The sequence below is a fragment of the Myxocyprinus asiaticus genome, chromosome 33 (assembly GCF_019703515.2).
Source record: "Myxocyprinus asiaticus isolate MX2 ecotype Aquarium Trade chromosome 33, UBuf_Myxa_2, whole genome shotgun sequence".
Lineage (NCBI taxonomy): Eukaryota > Metazoa > Chordata > Actinopteri > Cypriniformes > Catostomidae > Myxocyprinus > Myxocyprinus asiaticus.
Genome location: NC_059376.1, coordinates 27,234,792 through 27,256,322, shown reverse-complemented (window position 1 = coordinate 27,256,322; position 21,531 = coordinate 27,234,792). Strand labels below are relative to the sequence as shown.

The 21,531-nt window shown below is 38.8% G+C and overlaps 1 protein-coding gene across 2 annotated transcripts; it reads left to right on the top strand.

Moving 5' to 3' along the window:
* Positions 1-90: 90 nt before the first annotated feature.
* LOC127423814 (mitogen-activated protein kinase 14A) lies at positions 91-20,212 on the top strand. 2 transcript variants are annotated; one of them, XM_051668433.1, is made up of 12 exons: positions 91-494; positions 2,868-2,997; positions 4,538-4,596; positions 10,537-10,648; positions 10,915-10,944; positions 11,613-11,660; positions 11,802-11,916; positions 15,179-15,250; positions 17,134-17,213; positions 18,474-18,552; positions 19,143-19,316; positions 19,565-20,212. In XM_051668433.1, exons 1-12 carry the CDS (start codon positions 376-378, stop codon positions 19,630-19,632), a joined length of 1,086 nt encoding a protein of 361 aa, XP_051524393.1. In that variant the 5' UTR covers positions 91-375; the 3' UTR covers positions 19,633-20,212. The 2 variants fall into 2 exon arrangements, with proteins under 2 accessions (XP_051524393.1, XP_051524392.1); XM_051668432.1 differs by lacking the exon at positions 17,134-17,213 and adding an exon at positions 17,736-17,815 and having other exon boundaries at positions 19,565-20,211.
* The last annotated feature ends 1,319 nt before the right edge of the window (positions 20,213-21,531 follow it).

Sequence of the window (21,531 nt, the reverse complement as noted above, 5' to 3'; positions counted from 1 at the left end):
CACTCTTTCTACTGTGTTGTTTTTAATTATCCATCTGCGTGTGCATGTTGCAGGGAGCGCGCTTGGGAGCGTAGTTTGCTTTACCGTGACTTTCATTTGCAGCAGGGAGAGACGCGGACGGGATAGATTACCGCGACCCGGAACTTCCGAACAGTCAAATTCCAAAAAGATTTGGACCCGCTGGCATGAATTAAACTAATCGGAATTGTTCGTTTTTAAGCGTCCGCGTGCATGGTCGACTTTATCGGTCGTTTATTACTTACTTTATATCCTAAATAACTGTTGCAAGACAAGTCAACTATCGTGAATCACAGACGAGCCAGGGAAAGCAGAAGTCTCTAACCTCACCTCGCCTCGGGGGCTCATTCTGCAGGCATGTCGCAGAAAGAAAGACCCACGTTCTATCGACAGGAGGTCAACAAGACGATCTGGGAGGTCCCTGTACGCTATCAGAACCTGTCTCCCGTCGGCTCGGGTGCATACGGAACTGTTTGGTAAATATATATGTGCTGTTCTCGATGGCGGAACGCTGCGTCCCATTCATTTTCACGGGCCCACACAGCGTTAGCAAACTTGCTAATAAGAAGCAAGTGCAAAGTCCCACGTCTGTTATACAAGAGAGATTGATAGTCGAGTCACAGCCGGTTAGAAGTGTTTGTAATGTTGCAAAGAGCTTTAACTTTTGTGATTATTCTTTATAAACATGCAAAGTCTCGCATGTGTTGTAACGGCAGTCTTGCACGCATACATACCAGTTTCATAGTGATTGTCCTTTTGCGGTGTTCATCCTGTATGATACACCTAATGATTTTGTGGCACACATTTAAACTGATTTGGCATTAAGAGATGAATGCCACGAAAAAAACAGAACTTTTTGCTTGTGGATGAACCAGAACTAGGCTTCATTCGCCCTGTTCAGTGTTGTAATGGGGTCTTAATGCGGACATATGGTGGGGTCTGACCTGAATGAGGTCACTCCACAGATGATACACCATGGCCGTGCTTCAAGACCTAGTGAGCTGCCTACATAGACAGCTGTTTTGGGCAGCACTGCGCTCCATAATTGCTCTCTTATTAGGGGCCGTTCACACCGAACGTGTTCTTGCGGTAAAGCTTGACGCAGGTGTCTCGAGACGCGTTTTTAACAGTTGCAGTTCTTTTAAAGGAATATACCGGGTTCAATATAAGTTAAGCTCAACCGAAAGCATTTATGGCGTAATTCTGTTTACCAAAAATTTTGTTTACTTGTTTTCGAATTTCGACTTGAATTCTTTAATTGGAAAAAGCAAAAATCTGGGTAGAGTCACTTACAATGGAAGTAAATGGGGCAGATTTGTAAAGGTTAAAATACTCACGGTTTCAAAAGTATTAACATGATTTTAGTGTGATGAAATTGCTAACAAACCCAATATGTCTAAAATTATAGGCCTACCCGATTTTACAACTTTATTGCCATTATGACATATGCCATAAACCTTAAAACCGATTTAAATAACTTTACAGCTTAAATAATACACAGGATTTAACATAAGAATTAAAGTAAGTGCTTTTATACAATTATAAGCTTCACATTTCTGCCTTTAAACCCTCCATAAATTGGCCCCATTCACAAACATTGTACGGTATGTGCCTCACTGGAACCTCGATTTATATTCAGTGTGACTGGCCCCATTAGTTGGCAGCTCACTAGGATTTAAGGCACAGTCCATGAGTCACAGCTGCATTTAATTTCACGATTGTTGTCAGTGATTCATAGCACTTAATTTCTCGTTTGCAGATAGTAACACCCAGGATGAGGTGCAACACTAAGCACTGGGCTTTTCTTTTGCTATATCTTAATCTCATGATTGATTCCTCTGGATTGCTCTAATTTTTGTGCATTATTTGTAACGAGGATGTTTTTTTAGTGGTTTGTGCTGAGATTTGCTCACAGTTGGATTTGTATGATTCACCTAAAAACTGTTGTTGTGTTATAGAAATATGTTGGTGGTTACGACATGTGAGAAGTGACCCACTTTAATCTAGTCACATTTGTAAACATTTGAAGACTTCTGTTTCTTTGTTAAACTCAAAAACCAAACCCAAGTGTTACATCACTCCTTAATGTTTGCAAATGATTTCCGAAAGGTCTCTTACATTATACAGCCAGGCTAATTTTTTAAGTGACTCTTTTTACTCAGGGTAGACAGGTTGTGTATGCACCAACATGACTTAGAAGTTTTTGATGCTAGGCAACCATGCTATCTGGATTATATTTCACGGGGCCCTTATTGTGTCCATGTAATTGAATATGTGATGAACAGATTGCACAGGGTTTGAAGTACCAGGCTCATCTCTCAGTCTGTGCACTGTATTCTGCAACATATTATTCAAATAAAGAGCACTGTGATTTAGTTTGATAAGATCTATTATATCTCTGGACCAAGTTAGCTATAGGATGTGAAATATGCTGTTTCATAAAATTAAGACAGCATCTTATCAGTGTGATACCCTTCCTTTTCCACAGTTAGGCCTGCATAGCTTGTTTGACAGATGCTTGAACATAAACTGTACATTCTGTTCTTACAAATGTACTTTGTGACTTGGTTGCAATAGGTTTTACCCTTCAGTTCCTTCTGTAAATGTTATAAAATGGGTTTTCTCTATGAGGAAGTGAGAATCTGGCCAATTTTTGTTTCAGGCTTAAATCTAGGGGCAGGAACATATGCTGACTCCTACATTTTACTGGTTTTAACTTTGTGCACACACTAGTCTAACAGAAACATGAGTCCTGTTGCAGCATGTCTGAGTTCCAGTTGTGCAACAAAGCAGCGTTTTAATGCAAAGTGTGCCAGCATGTTTGAATCATGTGTTCCTGTGCGTTTCAGCTCCGCATATGATGAAAAGACAGGGTTGAAGGTGGCTGTGAAGAAGCTGTCAAGGCCGTTTCAGTCCATCATCCATGCCAAACGGACCTACCGGGAATTACGGCTACTCAAACACATGAAACATGAGAATGTGAGTTTGGATCCCAGATATTAGTGAATTCAAAAGGGCCTATATGTAGAGGGATGGTGGAAGCCTAATGGTTAAAGGGTTAATTCATCAAAAAATTAAATCATTTGCTCACCTTCATGTTGTTACAAACCCTTATTGTCTTCCCTCACAGTGTAATACAAAAGAAGACATTTTGCACAGTTTGTTTAGTGCATGTTTTCATATTGCGGACTGGGGCTTTCAATTTCCAAAAAATTCCAAAGATTTTGCCATAATTCTGTCTGTCACTATAATACAGATTTGAAAACTCAGCAGTACTTCTTCCACTTTTAATGTGGCTATGTGTAATGTTTTCAATATAAAAATATGTTCTCCTATCCAAGCCTAATGTGCAGAGACAACTATAAGAAAGCCATTTGCACTGCAGGTTGATTTGCCCAAAAATTGTTAATGAAGTGGCTCTGTGGCAGCTCAACCAATGAAAGAATTTGGGGCAGGACTACTTGTCCCAGATGGAAAGAGCATTTGGGAAATCTGTTTGGAAACATTAGTTTAGTGGCTTTAATGATGCAGAAATCCCACACTGCACTTAATTTCTTTATCATACCCATTTTGGTTGTTTGTCTGACAGGATATTCTAGAACTTTATTAGAGGTCGACTGATAGTGGATTTTGCCGATACGATAATTATGGTGGTGGGAAAGGCAGAGAACCAATTAACTGGCTGATATTCTACTGTTGTAGATAAACGGTATTCTTTCCTTACTATGATGGGCACAGACATAGAGGCTACAAAAGTCCAAAATGAATAAAATCCCAGATGCAGTTTGTTCAACCAAAATCCCAATAATAGCCAGACAAAATTAAGGTTTGGTGCATAACGTGGGACTTTTAACTATAAACAAGCCTGGAACACACATTTTGAAATGACGGATACTTGGCCCCTTTACAAAGCTCAAAATGTAAGTATTAACCAAATTAAGCTTTTATAGCCAATATACAAAACTGGTGAATATATATTTATTGCACCAGTTAATGAGAAATAAGGTTTATTATTTTTCAGAAGATATGAATTTGGAGACACAATGTGTGTGCTAACGCAGTACATTTCCAAATAGTCACATTTTTCTTTGCATGCACTCTTTTGAATTTAGAACACCTGATTATCTAATCAAAATATGCATTGAAGTAAGGATAAAAATATGGACCAATATTGTCAATGATGACAGATTTAGATCCCACAAAGTGTCAGTGATTGCTTTTATTTCACCTCTAGAGGCTGCTGTAACTGTTATACTGTTGAATCAAGTCGTTCTTAGTGTAGAGTCCTCCGGTGTTGGCCACAGAGGAACAAGGAGCAATAAAAAAGAAAAAAAAAGCTAACAGCATTTAAAAAGCAACTATCGGCACCGATTAATCGGTAAAAATTATATATCGGTCTACCTCTAAACTTCATCAGTGATAATTCTAGATTTGCTCTGTCAGGTTGTGGATTAAAGCAGCAAGAAAACAGATGCAGTACTAAATGATTCTAATTTGCCTTTTCACTTTGTGCTTGCAGGTGATCGGCCTGCTGGATGTTTTTACACCTTCCACCAGCCTGGAGGAGTTCAATGATGTGTGAGTCAGACAATTACTACTACCCTCTGACCTGTCAGTCACTGATCAATGATAAAATAAGTGCTGTAATAAGAATATGACTCTGCTTCATGCAAGAGTGCAGTCCACCAATATGATGACTCATCACTAATCTGGTTAAACCAGAGGAAATGGTCTAACTTGTAAGAGGCACAGTACTCCTTCCTCCACCTTTAGAAGATGAGGACACCTCAGGTTACTGTTAGGCCACCTGATAGAGAGAAGGCATCAAGTTACAGGTGTCAGACAACCAATGTCATGGTTTGACACAACAGCTTAAGGCTACCTTCACTGAAAGCTTTGAAACTACACATCACTTTAGAATATTTACTGACCACAGACCAATCAGCTGTGAGTTTGAAGCTAAACTTCAGCATCAGTAAAATAAAAACAGAATCCATTGGTATGAATTTGACTGATCGCAATGTCAAATTGTGTGAGATTGTATTTACATTTATTCATTTGGCAGACGCTTTTATCCAAAGCGACTTACAAGAGAGGAAAACAAGCAAATCATCTTAGGAGACAGTGGTATGAAAAGTGCTGTATTACAAAGTATCACTAGCATCATAATAGTATTCAAAACAGAATAAAGTGCAACAGAATTTTTTTATTTTTTTATTTTTTTTTTATGACTGGTTAAGTGCTCATGGAAAAGATGTGTCTTTAGTCGTTTTTTGAAGACAGAGAGTGAGTCAGCTTCATGGATGGAGTTGGGAAGGTCGTTCCACCAACGTGGTACGATGAAGCTGAAAGTCCGGGAAAGTGCTTTGGTGCCTTTTTGTGTTGGTACAACAAGGCGACGTTCCTTAGCTGACCGCAGGCTTCTAGTGGGCACGTAGCTCTGCATAAATGATTTTAGGTATGCTGGAGCAGACCCAGTGACTGTTCTGTATGCCAGCATCAGAGCCTTGAATTTGATACTTGCATTAACCGGTAGCAGGTGGAGAGAGACAAGGAGTGGTGTAACATGTGCTCTCTTTGGTTCATTAAAGACCAGACGTGCTGCTGCATTCTGGATCATTTGGAGGGGTCTAGTTGCACATGCAGGGAGGCCTGCAATGAGAGCATTACAGTAGTCCAGTCTAGTTATGACAAGTGACTGGACAAGCAGTTGTGTGGCATGTTCAGAGAGGAAGGGTCTTATCTTCCTGATATTGTAGAGTGTAAATCTACGTGATCTTGCGGTCTTTGAGATGTGGTCTGTGAAATTTAGTCTGTTGTCGATGGTTACCCCTAGATTTCTGACCGATTTGGAAGGCGTAACTGTAGTTGCACCCAGCTGCACGGTGATGTTGTGTTCAACATCAGGGTTGGCTGGAAAGACAAGGAGTTCAGTCTTGGCTGGGTTGAGTTGTAGGTGGTGCTCCTTCATCCAGGCCGAGATGTCCGCCAGGCAGGCAGAAATTCGAGCAGTCACTGTGGTGTCGTTGGGCTGGAAAGACAAGTAGAGTTGCGTGTCATCAGCGTAGCAGTGGTAAGAGAAACCATGTGCCTGAATGATGGGTCTCAGTGATGTTGTGTATATAGAGAAGAGAAGTGGCCCAAGCACTGATCCCTGATGTACCCCAGTAAGTAGCTGATGTGGCTTGGATACCTCACCTCTCCAGGCTACCTTGAAGGACCTACCTGAGAGATAGGAATTAAACCAGTCAAGCACAGTTCCTATGATGCCCAGCGAAGAGAGGGTAGAGAGTAAGATCTGATGGTTGACTGTGTCAAAGGCTGCAGAAAGGTCCAGCAGAATCAGGACTGATGATCTTGATTCAGCTTTCGCCCGTCTCAGCGACTCAGTGACAGACAGCAGGGCAGTCTCGGTGGAGTGTCCACTTTTAAAGCCTGACTGATTGTCATCCAGCAGCTTGTTCTGTGAGATATAGGCAGAGATTTGATTGAAAACTGCCCTTTCAAGTGTTTTTGCCATGAATGGGATGAGAGAGACTGGTCAGTAGTGTTCTATTTGTGTGGGATTAAGTGCGGGTTTCTTCAGCAGTGAGGTTACTCGAGCCTGCTTAAATGTAGTCGGAAAAGTGCCTGTAAGTAGAGATGTGTTAATTATGTGTGTGAGTGCAGGTAGGATGGACGGAGAAATGGCCTGGAGAAGGTGAGAAGATTTCATAATGCAGCACAAAACGTGAAAAATCTCCTACTTCAGCAAGTTTCCTCTTAGGTCAACTACTCTCATGTCAGAGCAATAGTTTGACCAGAATCTTGCTGAGCAAGTTAAAATCATTATGTTATAGCGGGATACCTGAATAATAAAACATCTGGTTTAAGTTTACTCTACCGCTTCCTTTAGTACTGAGGTTTGTTTCCACCAAAGCAAACCAAGAGCATTATGTTAAATTGGTGTTCTTCATTATGATTATAAACAAGTTTTGGTTTTCATGGTTTAATGGAGCTTGGGGTTTCCACAGAGACAAAGCTATTTGTGCTGCCTGGCTCCAGCAGGAGCTAGTGTGGAATGCTGCTGAGGATACAGCCAGGTTGTAAAACCAGATGCTACAGTAACTTAACATCAGTGCCATTGCCATAAATTGACCTGATGCACTGTGATGGATGAAGGGCATCCACACTCGTGCTACCCACCCACCTCCTGAAAGTAGTAGGCATGTTTGTGGTGGTAGGAGGGGACATAACTCTACTGGAAAAACAAGTGCTCCGGGGGCTTCTTATAAATATAGATATTTCCAGTGCTAGATGACACCCTCTTGCTTAAAAGAGACAGTGTGTAATTGTATGTGTGTTTTGGTGTCTGTCTGGTGGCACTGCATCTGCAAGTTTGTGTTTTGTGTGTCTGTGTCGATGTGTGTAGAAGTGGTTGCATAAATGTATGAGGGAAAGTGTATATATTGGGTCCTGTAACTGGTCACCATTTTTTTTAAGGCTCTCACCATTTATAAACACCTTTTTGCCTTCTCTAGTTAATTTATATGGCTCTGTGGTGTGGCGTGAAATTTTAAAGGGATACATATTCCATGTACTTTAGTCTCAGTTAATTTGAGGATATTATAAATAGCTGGTCTTACTATAGGACACTGCAGAAACGGTTTGAAACTTATTGTCAGTTACCCATATAGTATTGTATTTATTCTATTGCTGTTTTTCTCTAAATCTGTGTGGGGGGTGGAATATATTTGTTTATCGCTAATGCTGAGAGTGTGTCTGTTGGGTGGTGAGTGTTTCTGGGATTAAGTTGGTCTTATTTTAAGCCCTACTGTGTGTGTATCACAGCTGCTCTATGATCTGTAGCTCCGCCCTCTTGTTAAGTGTATTTGCTTATGTAGAATGATGTAGGTGACCACAAGGTGTTTGAATGGACAATGTAGTGTACAAGGTAAACATTGTAATAAAATCTAATTGTTCATGTGTTAGAATATACTGTAATAAGCCATTCAGGATCAAATGTTAATACACTTTCAGATCAGCTTAATCAAATCATTGACTCAGTGCAGTTAAATTATACACTATATTGCCAAAAGTATTCGCTCATCTGCCTTTAGACGCATATGAACTTAAGTGACATCCCATTCTTAATCCATAGGGTTTAATATGACGTCGGCCCACCCTTTGCAGCTATAACAGCTTCAACTCTTCTGGGAAGGCTTTCCACAAGGTTTAGGAGTGTGTTTATGGGAAGTTTTGACCATTCTTCCAGAAGCGCATTTGTGAGGTCAGACACTGATGTTGGACGAGAAGGCCTGGCTCGCAGTCTTCGCTCTAATTCATCCCAAAGGTGCTCTATTGGGTTGAGGTCAGGACTCTGTGCAGGCCAGTCAAGTTCTTCCACACCAAACTCGCTCATCCATGTCTTTATGGACCTTGCTTTGTGCACTGGTGTGCAGTCATGTTGGAACAGGAAGGGGCCATCCCCAAACTGTTCCCACAAAGTTGGGAGCATGGAATTGTCCAAAATCTCTTGGTATGCTGAAGCATTCAGAGTTCCTTTCACTGGAACTAAGGGGCCAAGCCCAGCTCCTGAAAAACAACCCCACACCATAATCCCCCCTCCACCAAACTTCACTGTTGGCACAATGCAGTCAGACAAGTACCGTTCTCCTGGCAACCGCCAAACCCAGACTCGTCCATCAGATTGCCAGATGGAGAAGCGTGATTCGTCACTCCAGAGAACGCGTCTCCACTACTCTAGAGTCCAGTGGCGACGTGCTTTACACCACTGCATCCAACGCTTTGCATTGCACTTGGTGATGTATGGCTTGGATGCAGCTGCTCGGCCATGGAAACCCATTCCATGAAGCTCTCTACACACTGTTCTTGAGCTAATCTGAAGGCCACATGAACTTTGGAGGTCTGTAGCGATTGACTCTGCAGAAAGTTGGCGACCTCTGTGCACTATGCGCCTCAGCATCCTCTGTCATTTTACGTGGCCTACCACTTCGTGGCTGAATTGCTGTCATTCCCAATTGCTTCCACTTTGTTATAATACCACTGACAGTTGACTGTGGAATATTTAGTAGCGAGGAAATTTCATGACTGGACTTGTTGCACAGGTGGCATCCTATCAAAGTACCACGCTGGAATTCACTGAGCTCCTGAGAGCGGCCCATTCTTTCACAAATGTTTGTAGAAGCAGTCTGCATGCCTAGGTGCTTCATTTTATACACCTGTGGCCATGGAAGTGATTGAAACACCTGAATTCAATTATTTGGATGGGTGAGCGAATACTTTTGGCAATATAGTGTACATCACATCTCTTTAAAGGAATATTTCACCCAAAAATGAAAATTCTCTCATTATTCACTAACCCTGATGCCATCCCGGATGTGTACGACTGTCTTTCTTCAGAAGAACACAAATTAAGATTTTACAAAAAGGTTGAAGCTCTGTACTGTAGGTCCTTATATTGTAAGTAAATGGGTGCCATCAGGCTGCTGGCTGTTTGACGGTCCAAAAGGCATATTTAGGCAGAATAAATGTAATCCACAGGACTCCAGTCAATCAGTTAATGTCTTCTGAAGCAAATCGATAAATTGGTGTAAGAAATAAATCGCTAATTAAAACGTTTTTTTACTTTAAATCGTTGTGTCCGGCCAGCGCTGTATTGCTATTTTAAATGAACTAACTCTTGCATAACGTTCATTCCTCTGTTGTGTACCAAGTGCACACTTCCGTCTTAGAGCCATAGTGCTTATGTCACTGATGCGTCGACTGCTGGTGGTAGCTTTTTTTTTTTTTTTTTTTTATATATAAAAGTTAATACGTTTTAATTATCGATTTGTTTGTTACACCAACCTATTGATTTGTTTCAGAAACATTAATTGATCAACTGGAGTCATGTGGATTACTTTTATGCTGCCTAAATATGCATCTTGGACTGTCCAGCAGCCTGATGGCACCCATTTACTTATATTTTTAGGACCTACAGAACTTCAAAATTCTTCTAAAAATCTTAACTTGTGTTCTGCTGAGGAAAGACAGTCATACACTTCTGGGATGGCATCGGGGTAAGTGAATAACGAGAGAATTTTCATTTTTGGGTGAACAATTCTTTAAAGTCATGTCAATTATTTTTATTTAAAGTTTGAATCTAGCAAGTTTGAATCTAGCTTGCTACATTTCCCACTCCCGATTTCCCCCTTGTTCTCTCTATAGTTATCTCTCTCTTGCTCTCTGTTAATAAAGTTACAAAATGCCATAAATGAAGAAAAAAAGCAGCTGCCTAATCCAGCACACTGATCCAGCACACCTGGACGTTGACATAAGTTCGTTTTTGAGCTCCATAGCCAAAATTTGTGTTAAGAGAGAGTGCTGTCAGCTTTACATGAAAAAGCACATCAAGATTAACAGATTTTGTCTGAATAGAACTAAATGTTTCCTGCATGTCAAGCTCTGCTGTCACTTCTAACACCAGGTTAAACAAATAGCAGGAGAATAACATTCTTTGTGTTTACTGTTTGACAGGTACCTGGTGACTCATCTAATGGGCGCTGACCTAAATAATATAGTGAAGTGTCAGAAGCTGACCGACGATCATGTTCAGTTCCTTATTTACCAGATCCTGCGGGGACTGAAGGTGAACTTTTAAAACCCTGTAACAAACACAACAAAGTTTCAGATCTTCAGTCTGATATGAGCATAAATACATATTGTTTTTAAGCTGTATCTTGTTGTATTTTGTTCATTTGTATAAAAAAATTAAAAGAAAAAATGTCTTCCAATTATTTATTTGACTTATTTTAGCGTGAATGTTAATGTAAACCTAAAATATGTCTTTTTTGTTTTTTTGTCTCTCACATAACAACCCCTTTCTCTTACACTTTTTCTTTTTCCTTTTACCAGTACATCCATTCGGCAGACATAATTCACAGGGTAAGTATTTTCTCATGTATTTAAAAACAGCTTGCAGGTTGTTTCCCCAAAAATTCAGTATGATTTTTTTTTTTTTTCAGTGTTGCAGCATAGAGCCAATTCTCCTTGGCATTACTTTATCCCATGCTCAGGCTTGCATGCTTTTGTATAAGACTTCTTTTGTCTCTGAAATCGTATTTTTTTTAATCATTATTTTATGGAATGTTATCTTTGGAATGCTATCGATTACCACAGAAAATAATTTCTCATTCCTCCATTTTGTGAAAAGAATAAAATATGTTTGCAGTAAATAATACTTGCACTGGAAGCTTGACAGGCAAGCAGGCAGCACTGTGAATAAATCCACAGAAGTTATGTCAGAAATGCATAACCCGAAGTACATTCACCTAGAAAGTCCCACCTAGAACAGTAGTGCCACCTAAATGGGAATTTTTTACTTTTACAAATAATAATAATAAAAATATATACAAAAAATGCATTTTCTATTCGTTTTATAAACTAAGGCATGAGCTGAAATTATTGCCTGTGACAATCTTCAGCATTCCACAGAGGCTATTTAAATCACTGGTGGATGTTCCTCAACAGTTGAACAGTTGGTAGCTGGTTAATTGGTGGGTTAAATTATATAAAATGGACTTACAAAGTAATATTCATTTGTTGTTTCCTAGGACTTGAAACCCAGTAATCTGGCAGTAAATGAAGACTGTGAACTTAAGGTGAGTCAGTGGTTTTTGTTTTGGTCACATGTTGTGATACATTTGCTAAAAATATAGTTACTTGCAACAGACATGCTACATCTTAAATTAAAAGAATGCCTGTCTTCTCTCTCTCTCTCTCTCTCCCTCCTGCCTTTTCAGATCCTTGACTTTGGTTTGGCTCGACACACAGATGATGAGATGACGGGGTATGTGGCCACAAGGTGGTACCGTGCCCCAGAGATCATGCTCAACTGGATGCACTATAACATGACAGGTATACAACCTGCATCTGGTACAATAAAAATCAGCCAATTTATGGAGAATGTTGTTAAAAAAACAAAACAGGAATTAAAAATGTTTTTAAAGGGATAGTTCACCCAAAAATGAAAATTCTTTCATCATTTACTCACCCTCATGCCATTCAAGATGTGTATGACTTTTTCTTCTGCTGAACACAAAGATTTTTAGAAGAATATTTCAGCTCTGTTGGTCCTCACAATGCAAGTGGTTGGGTACCAAAATCTTAAAGCTCCAAAAGCACAAAGGCAGCATCAAATTAATCCATAAAACTCCAGTGATTAAACCATTATCTTCAGAAGTGTTATGACAGGTGTGTGTGTAAGAAACAGATCAATATTTAAGACCTTTTTACTGGCAATCTTCACTTTCACTAGTGATGTGACATTTGACACTGAAGCTTCCAAGCTTGGTTAGTTTAAGGAAAAATCACATGATCTGTGACGTCCGAAGCTTTATTTGGCTAAAAACCATGTGAATGCTTCGGTATCCGTTTCAAAAGAAACGCAAGTCCCAGCACAAGTTTGAACCCAATGCAGTCACATAAGCACATTTCACTCCCCTGTTAATAAAATGTTACTGCCCAGCCCACAAGCAATTTTATTTTCCAATCGAAACATTAATAATCAGTTATTAATTCAGTCATTATTTAATTTTTGAACGAAACAGCTTCTTAACTCATATATGAAGCCTTTGAGGTTTGAGCGTTCACTTGGTGATTTCTAATTTATGAACACTTACTTTAGTGAATAAAAGATGAAAATGACAAAAGCATTGTTAATACATTTTAGTGCTTCAAAAAGTTGTCAGCCACAGTGGCTAACTAGGCGCACTTCATTTTTTGACTACCAGATTGCAGTAAATTCTGTGCAGTAAAGTGTACAAAGCTTCCAGTAATAAACCCATTTTCAGTAAATTTGTGTTTAAAGCCTCGTTGCTTCATAAAGCTTAATTTTCCCATCACAAACTTTCACTTCTACGTTCTTTTGTTTTTTGGCGATTCACATTCTTCGTGCATATCACCACCTACTGGTCAAAGGTGGATATTTATAGTAAAAAAGGACTTAAATATTGGTCTGTTTCTTACAGCTATCATATCGCTTCTGAAGATATAAATTTAACCACTGCAGTCTTATGGATTACTTTTATGCTGCCTTTATTTGCTTTTTGGAGCTTCAAAGTTCTGGTTACCATTCACTTGAATTGAAGTAGCCAACAGAGCTGACATATTCTTCTAAAAATCTTTGTGTTTTGTGCAAGAAATAGAAAGTCATACACATCTGGGATGACATTATGGTGAGTAAATGAGATAATTTTCATTTTTGGGTGAAGTATCCCTTTAAGTACAATTAAAAAAAAATACTTTGTCTTGGTTTGTTTTTCCAAAAAGTATTTTTTGGAATGAAAAGTTGCACAGAAGTAAGACTGAACCTCACATTGTCACTGTAGAGAATTTATATTGCAGCTATGGCTGTGAGGTTGTGGGAAGATCTCACATCTTCCTTCTATTGGTCAGTTCAATTCTGTTATCATTTACTTTCTAAACCCTTTTGACTTTCTTGTGCAGAATACAAAATGAGATGTTTTAATGAATGTGACATGCTCACCGACAGCCGATTAATAGCCTTTGCGATGATCTTTAGTCTCTGAAGTTCTGGAAGTGTCGAAATGTAGCATCGCATTCGTATAGTGTGACTGCTATTACGATGGCCAGGTGAGAATCTGCTCCTCTCTCGCACCCCAATTCACTGTTTTCAGAGAAACCCCGCTGAGTATGCTCCTTGGAAAGACACCTGCTCGACGTCTGCACCATAGCAACATTTGTGCCCAGTTATCAATCAAGCTCTTTCAATGATTTTTTTCTTTACATTTTATATCAAAAGTTGTAATAAGCAGAAAATACTGGGACGTTTCAATCCAAATCAGCAGATACAATTGGATACAGTTATAGAAATCTATGTATGTTGTGTTTGTGCATTATCCATAGGGAATTTCCAAGCGCTATATTAGCAACAACACAAAGAGGCACCAAAACACTTTCCCAGACTTTCGGTTTCACTGTACCACATTGGTGGAATGACCTTCCCAACTCTTCAAAAAATGGCTAAAAACACCATCTTTTCCATTTCACTCATTGGAAACAAAATTATTAAAAAAAAAAATATATATATATATATAAAATATATATTCTTGTTGCACTCTTATCTGTCTTGGATACTATTATTCTGATGCTAGTGTAACTTTGTAATGCAGCATTTTTTGTACCACTGTAAGATGAATCACTTATGATGTATTATTCCTCTTTTGTAAGTCTCTTTGTATAAAAGCATTTGTCAAATTAATAAATGTAAATAAATGTAATTATTATTAGTCTACATGAATTTGAGAAATTTTGCGTGGAATATAGGTTACTAATCTAAAAGAAGAGAGACATTCTATAATCCACCTTTTTAGTTTTCCCTATATGAACTCAGAACTTTGTAATTTATAAAGTTTTTATTTCCAAAAGAAATCTTTGCTTGTAGTAGCTAATTATAACTGTAGGCTACCTTCCCCACTCGCATTCATTCTCATGTGTAATTTTCTGTATTTGTGATCAGTATGTCTTGTTATAGGCCTAAAAAATCCATCTTTCTTTTTATGATATGCTTGTGATTGAGTGGTACTGGAGCAATGCTGATCATGTCCTGACTTTCAGGAAAACAAAAAAGCTCCTCCAGGCAAATCTCGGCATTTCGCTTCTATTCTGCAATGCTCACGTTCACTGATCGGGACGAATGGGACCACAGTCAGCTACGATGTGTATCATACAATCTGACAATGTTGCACAGTGTGCTATGGCAATCTCAATGCGTTCATATCGTACAGTCAGATAAGCAGCAATCTTAAAGGACTGTAAAAATCCTACAGTGTATAGCGGGCTTAAAACAATGCATAGAAAATAATGCACAAGCCTACTTTTTTTAAGCTTTAAAGTGAGGCACTGTCCTCTGCAATTCTATTGACAGTCCATGATATTTGTTAAAACGTATCATTTTGCGCTCTGCACAAAATAAGTTATAAGAGTTTGGGACGACATAAGTGATTAAATTTGATAGAATATTCACTTTGATAGAATGTAAGCTATAAGGCTCTTTTTGACAGCAAATCTGGGTCAGCAAACAGCTGTATTGGTAAAGAGATGGAAACATGTTCTTGCAGTCTCCCTGCTGATGTTGGTATTTGGCTTTATTTTCCAGTGGACATTTGGTCAGTGGGCTGCATAATGGCTGAGCTGTTGACGGGCAGGACTTTGTTTCCTGGAACAGATCGTATCCTTTTTCCTCTTGTTTTCCTCACACTGATCTGCAGAATCCTCTCTGCAAATTGCTTCATGGTTCTGAGCCAGAAAAGTGTATTAGTATGAAGTGCCTTTAAGATATCAACTCATTTTGAGCTTATACTGTTTTAAATATATGCAAATTTCAGATTAATGTTGTTAGTTCAAAACTGAAAAATCAGTTGTCATTTACTCGCTCATGTTGTTTCAAACCCGTATGACTTAGATGTTAGAAAGTAAGTCATATGAGTTTAGAACAATATGAAATAGAGTAAATTACAATTTACATTTTTGGGTGAACCAACCCTTTAACACCACATTATGATCTACAGTAGTTTGATTCTTTTTCACTTTCTTTCTCTTGTTTTTTCCCTCTCCTTGCAGTGTGCATATTAGCTACGGCAGAAACTCCTACACTGAACTTTTGTCCCCTTTGCTTACTTAAGGCCAGCCTTCAGTCTGCACCACATGAGGCAGCAGTGATTGGAAGGATATGTGATCCATCATTATGAGAGCGCAATAAACTGCCCTGCAGGAAATGACATGCCCCTCTCTCTCTTTTGCTCCCCTTTCTGTGTCTTTAATTCCATTCCAGTAACTAATGTTTTCACTTTTCAGCACTTGCAATGTGTTTTTTCCCTCCGGCTTTGCATATTTGATACTGTTTCTTGAATGGCTGCCTACTCTTAATGCATCTGGCTCCTCAACCATGGAACATACTGTAATGAGGTTCCAAGAATGAGGAAGCGGGAGACGCTGTCACTTTTATTAACAAAACCTAAACTCGTTTGCTTAAGAGCACAACGGTGCAGCTTCAGGTAAATAACTCAGCCAACATACACAAACATGTCTCCCGCTGTCTTAGACAGGTGTTAAGCACAGGTGTCAATCATTTCCCTCGCTTCACTCTCCGCAGCACAGCGTTCGGCCACGCCCTCGCCTCCACACATACATCCTTGCCAAATAGTTTCCCTCTTAAAGGCAGAGCACACCTGTGTAGCAACTTCTGAATTGCTTTTGCTGGCCAGGCTGAAAATATTCAACCTCTGAAAGTTTTGCATATGTGTTTAAAATAAGATTTAAAGTTTATTATTATTAAATTTGTGTGTGTGTTTTTTTTTTTTTTTTTTTTTTTCTCCCCAATTTGGAATGCCCAATTCCCAATGCGCTCTAAGTTCTTGTGGGTGGCGAGGATGAATCTCAGTTGCCTCCACGTCTGAGACCGTCAATCAGCGCATCTTATCATGTGGCTTGTTGAGTGCATTACTGCGGAGATGTAGTGCGTGTGGAGGCTTCACGCTATTCTCCGCATCCATGCACAACTCACCACGCGGCCCACCGAGAGCGAGAACCACACATTATAGCGACCACGGGGAGGTTAACCCATGTGACCCTACCTAGCAACCGGGCCAATTTGGTTGCTTAGGAGACCTGGCTGGAGTCACTCAGCACGACCTGGATTCGAACTCTTGACTCCAGGGGTGGTAGTCAGCGTCTTTATTTGCTGAGCTACCCAGGCCTCAAATCTAACTTTTCTTGATTTACAGTAGGCTTAGTTTAACGAATCATGAACCGAACTGTGAGTTCAGTAATGTGAACCGAATCGTGAGATGAGTGAATCGTTACACCCCTAGTATATACATATATTTAATACTTTGTGTAAAACTGTTTTATGAGGAAAAAAAAATATTAATTGGACCTTTTTAAGGTGCTTTTTTATTATTATTATTTTTAATTCATACATCGTCTGGGATACGGATTATGAAGCTAAAAACATTCTCCAGGATGTGGTGCTCTTTGATCCAGCTATAGTGCCCTTCCCTAGAGCCATACTAGTTTTCCTTTTGCTAGTTTTTCCTTAATTCACTTTGCTAGACATCGATCAGTTGAAACTCATTATGCATCTTGTTGGAACTCCAGGACCTGAGCTGTTAATGAAAATATCGTCGGACTCTGTGAGTTTGAGATGTTTTTCATACTGGGTAGCTAAAAGCATCTGTGTCTCGATTTGTACAGTAACATGCATTGATTGTGGTTGTTTAATCTTGCCAATTAAAACAATATATATATATATATATATATATATATATATATATATATATATATATATATATATATATATATATATATATATTTTAGTGTTCTCTAACTAAAACTTTTGGCTTTCACACTTTAAGGTGAAATTATCTAAACTTATGTTTGAGACATCTAACTGAAATTAACGTGCCTGATTTTGTCCTCTAGCTTTGCTGGTGGTAGCGGTGTTTCTTCTAAACTGATTTTAATACACCTGCTATTCAAAGCATGTCATTCTTCTCAGCTGTTTAAGGCAATTTGCATGCCAAACTTCTCTCTCTCTCTTCCTGTCTTTCTTCCTAGAGCAGTGGAGAACCACAATATAATTTACATATAACTTTTGATAGATATGCATTATGCTAAATTTGTTCACCGTAAGCTCCTTGACCTGGCCTTCAAAGATATAAACCAACTTCAACAGATAATGCGACTCACAGGAACTCCACCTGCATCTCTAATAAGCAGGATGCCGAGCCATGAGGTGAGCTCACTGTGGCCCAATCTCAATGTGCAGAATACCCATCATGCCCTTTAGTTAGCAGACCTGATGAATTTCCATTACTTCCGGTACAATTTAATGACAACACAAATTCATTCTGCTGACACAATTTTGATAGCATGTAAGTCATGTTATTTTGTATATATAAAGCATGCATACTATTATAATAGTAGTTGTAGTAGTAATAGGCTCCACCCAAAACAGAGTTTCTCCATCTTCTCCACTTTCTCTGGGGGAAGATTGCTTTTTGGCGAGCTGTTATGCAGTTATTTATTGATGTTTGCGAGCTGAAATCACTGTCCGTTATTGCCAGCACAATCCCCTCTGCCTTCTGAATGTGTTTGTGTGTTGCATTATTCAAATGGCACCACATACTAACACCACAGTTTCATTATTTACAGGGTTAGCCATGTATGTGAAAAACACCCAAGCATTTGCCATAGCGACTGAGTCAAGAACATGCTCAATTCTTTATTGTAATATTAACTTGATCAAAGAAAAACTTAACATTTGATGATTACAGACACATTATTTATGAACCACTTTATTACCTAGCTCTGTTAGTTCTACTGTTAAACTGCTAAAGATCATTCTGCTTAAATGTCTGTTTGGTTCACCGTTTACCCATTTATATCCACAGGCTCGTACTTACATCAACTCACTGGCTCAGATGCCCAAGATGAATTTTGCTGACGTGTTTGTAGGGGCTAATCCACTAGGTAACCATTCAAAATGATTTGTGTTTGTGTGCAAATAAAGTACGTTTAGCATTAGGTAGCATACAATATTTTCTTTTTGAAAAACTAAATAAATAAATGTACACATTAATAATTGAGATCATTCCTCAGTATCTACTATTTATGTACCACTACAGTTCCTGTTCTTTTGCAATTTTTTTTTTATACGTGCATATACATTTATAAATAATATATTTCTGAAAACTCTTTTTAAAGGGATATTTTAACCCGAAATTAAAATTGTCATCATTCACTTGTCCTCATGTTATTTCAACCCTGTATGACTTATTTTTTCATGGGAGACAAAATGAGATAGATGTTAGGCAGAATGTTAGCTTCAGTCACCATTCACTTTCATTGCTGCTTTTTCCATACAATGAAAGTGAATGGTGATTGAGTTTAACATTGTCTAACATTTCTTTTTGTGTTTCATGAAAGAAAGTCAGTCATATGGCTTTGGAACTACATGAGGGTGAGTAAATAATGACAATTTTCATTTTTTGAGGAACTATCCCTTTAATTCTTTAATATTTAATTCAAGAAAAAAATCATTCTTGTATGTATGTATGTAGCTGTGGATCTTCTGGAGAAGATGCTGGTTTTGGATACAGATAAGCGCATCACAGCAGCGGAGGCTCTGGCGCACCCGTACTTTGCCCAGTACCACGACCCGGATGATGAACCTGAGGCCGAGCCTTTCGATCAGAGCTTTGAGAGCCGCGAGCTTGATATCGAAGAGTGGAAACGTAAGTCAAGTGAACCATAGAATTCTGGTCTGTGTATGTGGGAAATGCCAGTTAATAAAAGTTAGACTTTAAACAATAACTATTCTGTCACTTAGGTTTTTTGTCTCTCATTAAGCTCATTTGATTAGCTGAAATGATGTATTTTATCAGTTGTGATCAAGCCATTCTGTTTTGTTGTGCTGTTTGGTGTAGTTAATAATGTATGTTGCATTCAGAGCCTTAATTGTTTGTTTTCTGTCGTGTCACAGGTCAGACTTACGAGGAAGTGATAAGTTTTGAGCCGCCAGTCTTTGATGGAGATGAAATGGAATCTTGACCTTTTCCTCTGGATAGCAATTTTTACTACTTTTACAGTAATGCTGTCATTTTGCAGTATTTTTCTGTCAGTCAGTATGATTTGTCTTCATTTTTTCCTTTTAATTTTTAAATGTTGTCTACTGAGTTTGCAGGGCCAAACAGAAAGAACAGATGTTGTGGAAAATCTTGCTATTACACAGGGAATCTATCCAGTGAGTCAAGAGTGTCGAACCACTAATTGTCTTTGTTCCCTTCTCGTATATTTGCTTTGGTCAGTTTTATAATGTTCATTTAAGACATTCATGAAAGTCCACCTGTACATGTAATATCGCCCTTAACTTAGTATTTAGTTGTGTTATGATATTATTTTAGCGAACAATGTATCACATTTGCAGTATATGGAGTTTTTTTTTGTTTTTTGTTAGTACATTTAAAATGCTCAAAAACCATTATCTTTGTTTACTTTCTGGTAATATAATTTTCAAATCAAATAGAGCATTGTACAGTTGTGCTTAAAATTTTGCATACCCTGCCAGAAATTGTGAAATTTTAGCATTTATTTTGAAAATGACTGATCATGCAAAAAAAAAACCTTTTATTTAAGGATAGTGATCATATGAAGCCATTTATTATCACATAGTTCTTTGGCTCCTTTTTAAATCATGATAACAGAAATCACCCAAATGGCCCTGATCAAAAGTTTACATACCCTTGAATGTTTGGCCTTGTTACAGACACACACGGTGACACACACAGGTTTAAGTGGCAATTAAAGGTTAACTTCCCACACCTGTGGCTTTTTAAATTGCAATTAGTATTGGTGTATAAATAGTCAATGAGTTTGTTAGATCTCACGTGGATGCACTGAGCATTCTAGATACTGAGCCATAGGGAGCAGAAAAGAACTGTCAAAAGACCTGCATAACAAGGTAATGGAAATTTATAAAGCTGGAAAAGGACATAAAAAGATATCCAAAGCCTTGAAAATGCCAGTCAGTACTGTTCAGTCACTTAAGAAGTGGAAAATTCGGGGATCATTTGATACCAAGCCAAGGTCAGGTAGACAGAGAAAGATTTCAGCCACAACTGCCAGAAGAATTGTTCAGGATACAAAGAAAAACCCACAGGTAACCTCAGGATAAACACAGGCTGCTCTGGAAAAAGATAGTGTGGTTGTTTCAAGGAGCACAATACTTGTTGACCCCTCTCCAAACATAACGCTTATGGTTGTGACCATAAAGCTCTATTTTGGTCTCTTCACTCCAAATTACACAGCTTCTGGCACACTGAGGCGTGTCGGTGTTGTCGGGCATATTGCAGCCTTTTTTTGTGGCATTGGCTCAGTAAAGGCTTCTTTCTGGCAACTCGGCCATGCAGCTCATTTGCTCAAGTATCGTCGTATTGTGCTGCTTGAAACAACCACACCGTCTTTTTCCAGAGCAGCCTGTATTTCTCCTGAGGTTACCTGTGGGTTTTTCTTTGTATCCCGAACAATTCTTCTGACAGTTGTGGCTGAAATCTTTCTTGGTCTACCTGACCTTGGCTTGGCATCAAATGATCCCTGAATTTTCCACTTCTTAAGTGATTGAACAGTACTGACTGGCATTTAAGGCTTTGGAGATCTTTTTATATCCTTTTCCATCTTTATAAATTTCCATTACCTTGTTATGCAGGTCTTTTGACAGTTCTTTTCTGCTTCCCATGGCTCAGTATCTAGAATGCTCAGTGCATCCATGTGAGAGCTAACAAACTCATTGATTATTTATACACAGACACAAATTACAATTTAAAGACACAGGTGAGGGAAGTTAACCTTTAATTGCCATTTAAACCTGTGTGTGTCACCTTGTGTGTCTGTAACAAGGCCAAACATTCAAGGGTATGTAAACTTTTGATCAGGGCCATTTGGGTGATTTCT

Excerpts from the sequence above, each read along its gene's own strand:
- LOC127423814 (XM_051668433.1), top strand. The coding sequence starts at position 376 with ATGTCGCAGAAAGAAAGACCCACGTTCTATCGACAGGAGGTCAACAAG. Across the intron at positions 17,214-18,473 it reads TGAAAATATCGTCGGACTCT|GCTCGTACTTACATCAACTC; the intron begins GTGAGTTTGAGA and ends TTATATCCACAG. Across the intron at positions 19,317-19,564 it reads TGATATCGAAGAGTGGAAAC|GTCAGACTTACGAGGAAGTG; the intron begins GTAAGTCAAGTG and ends GTCGTGTCACAG.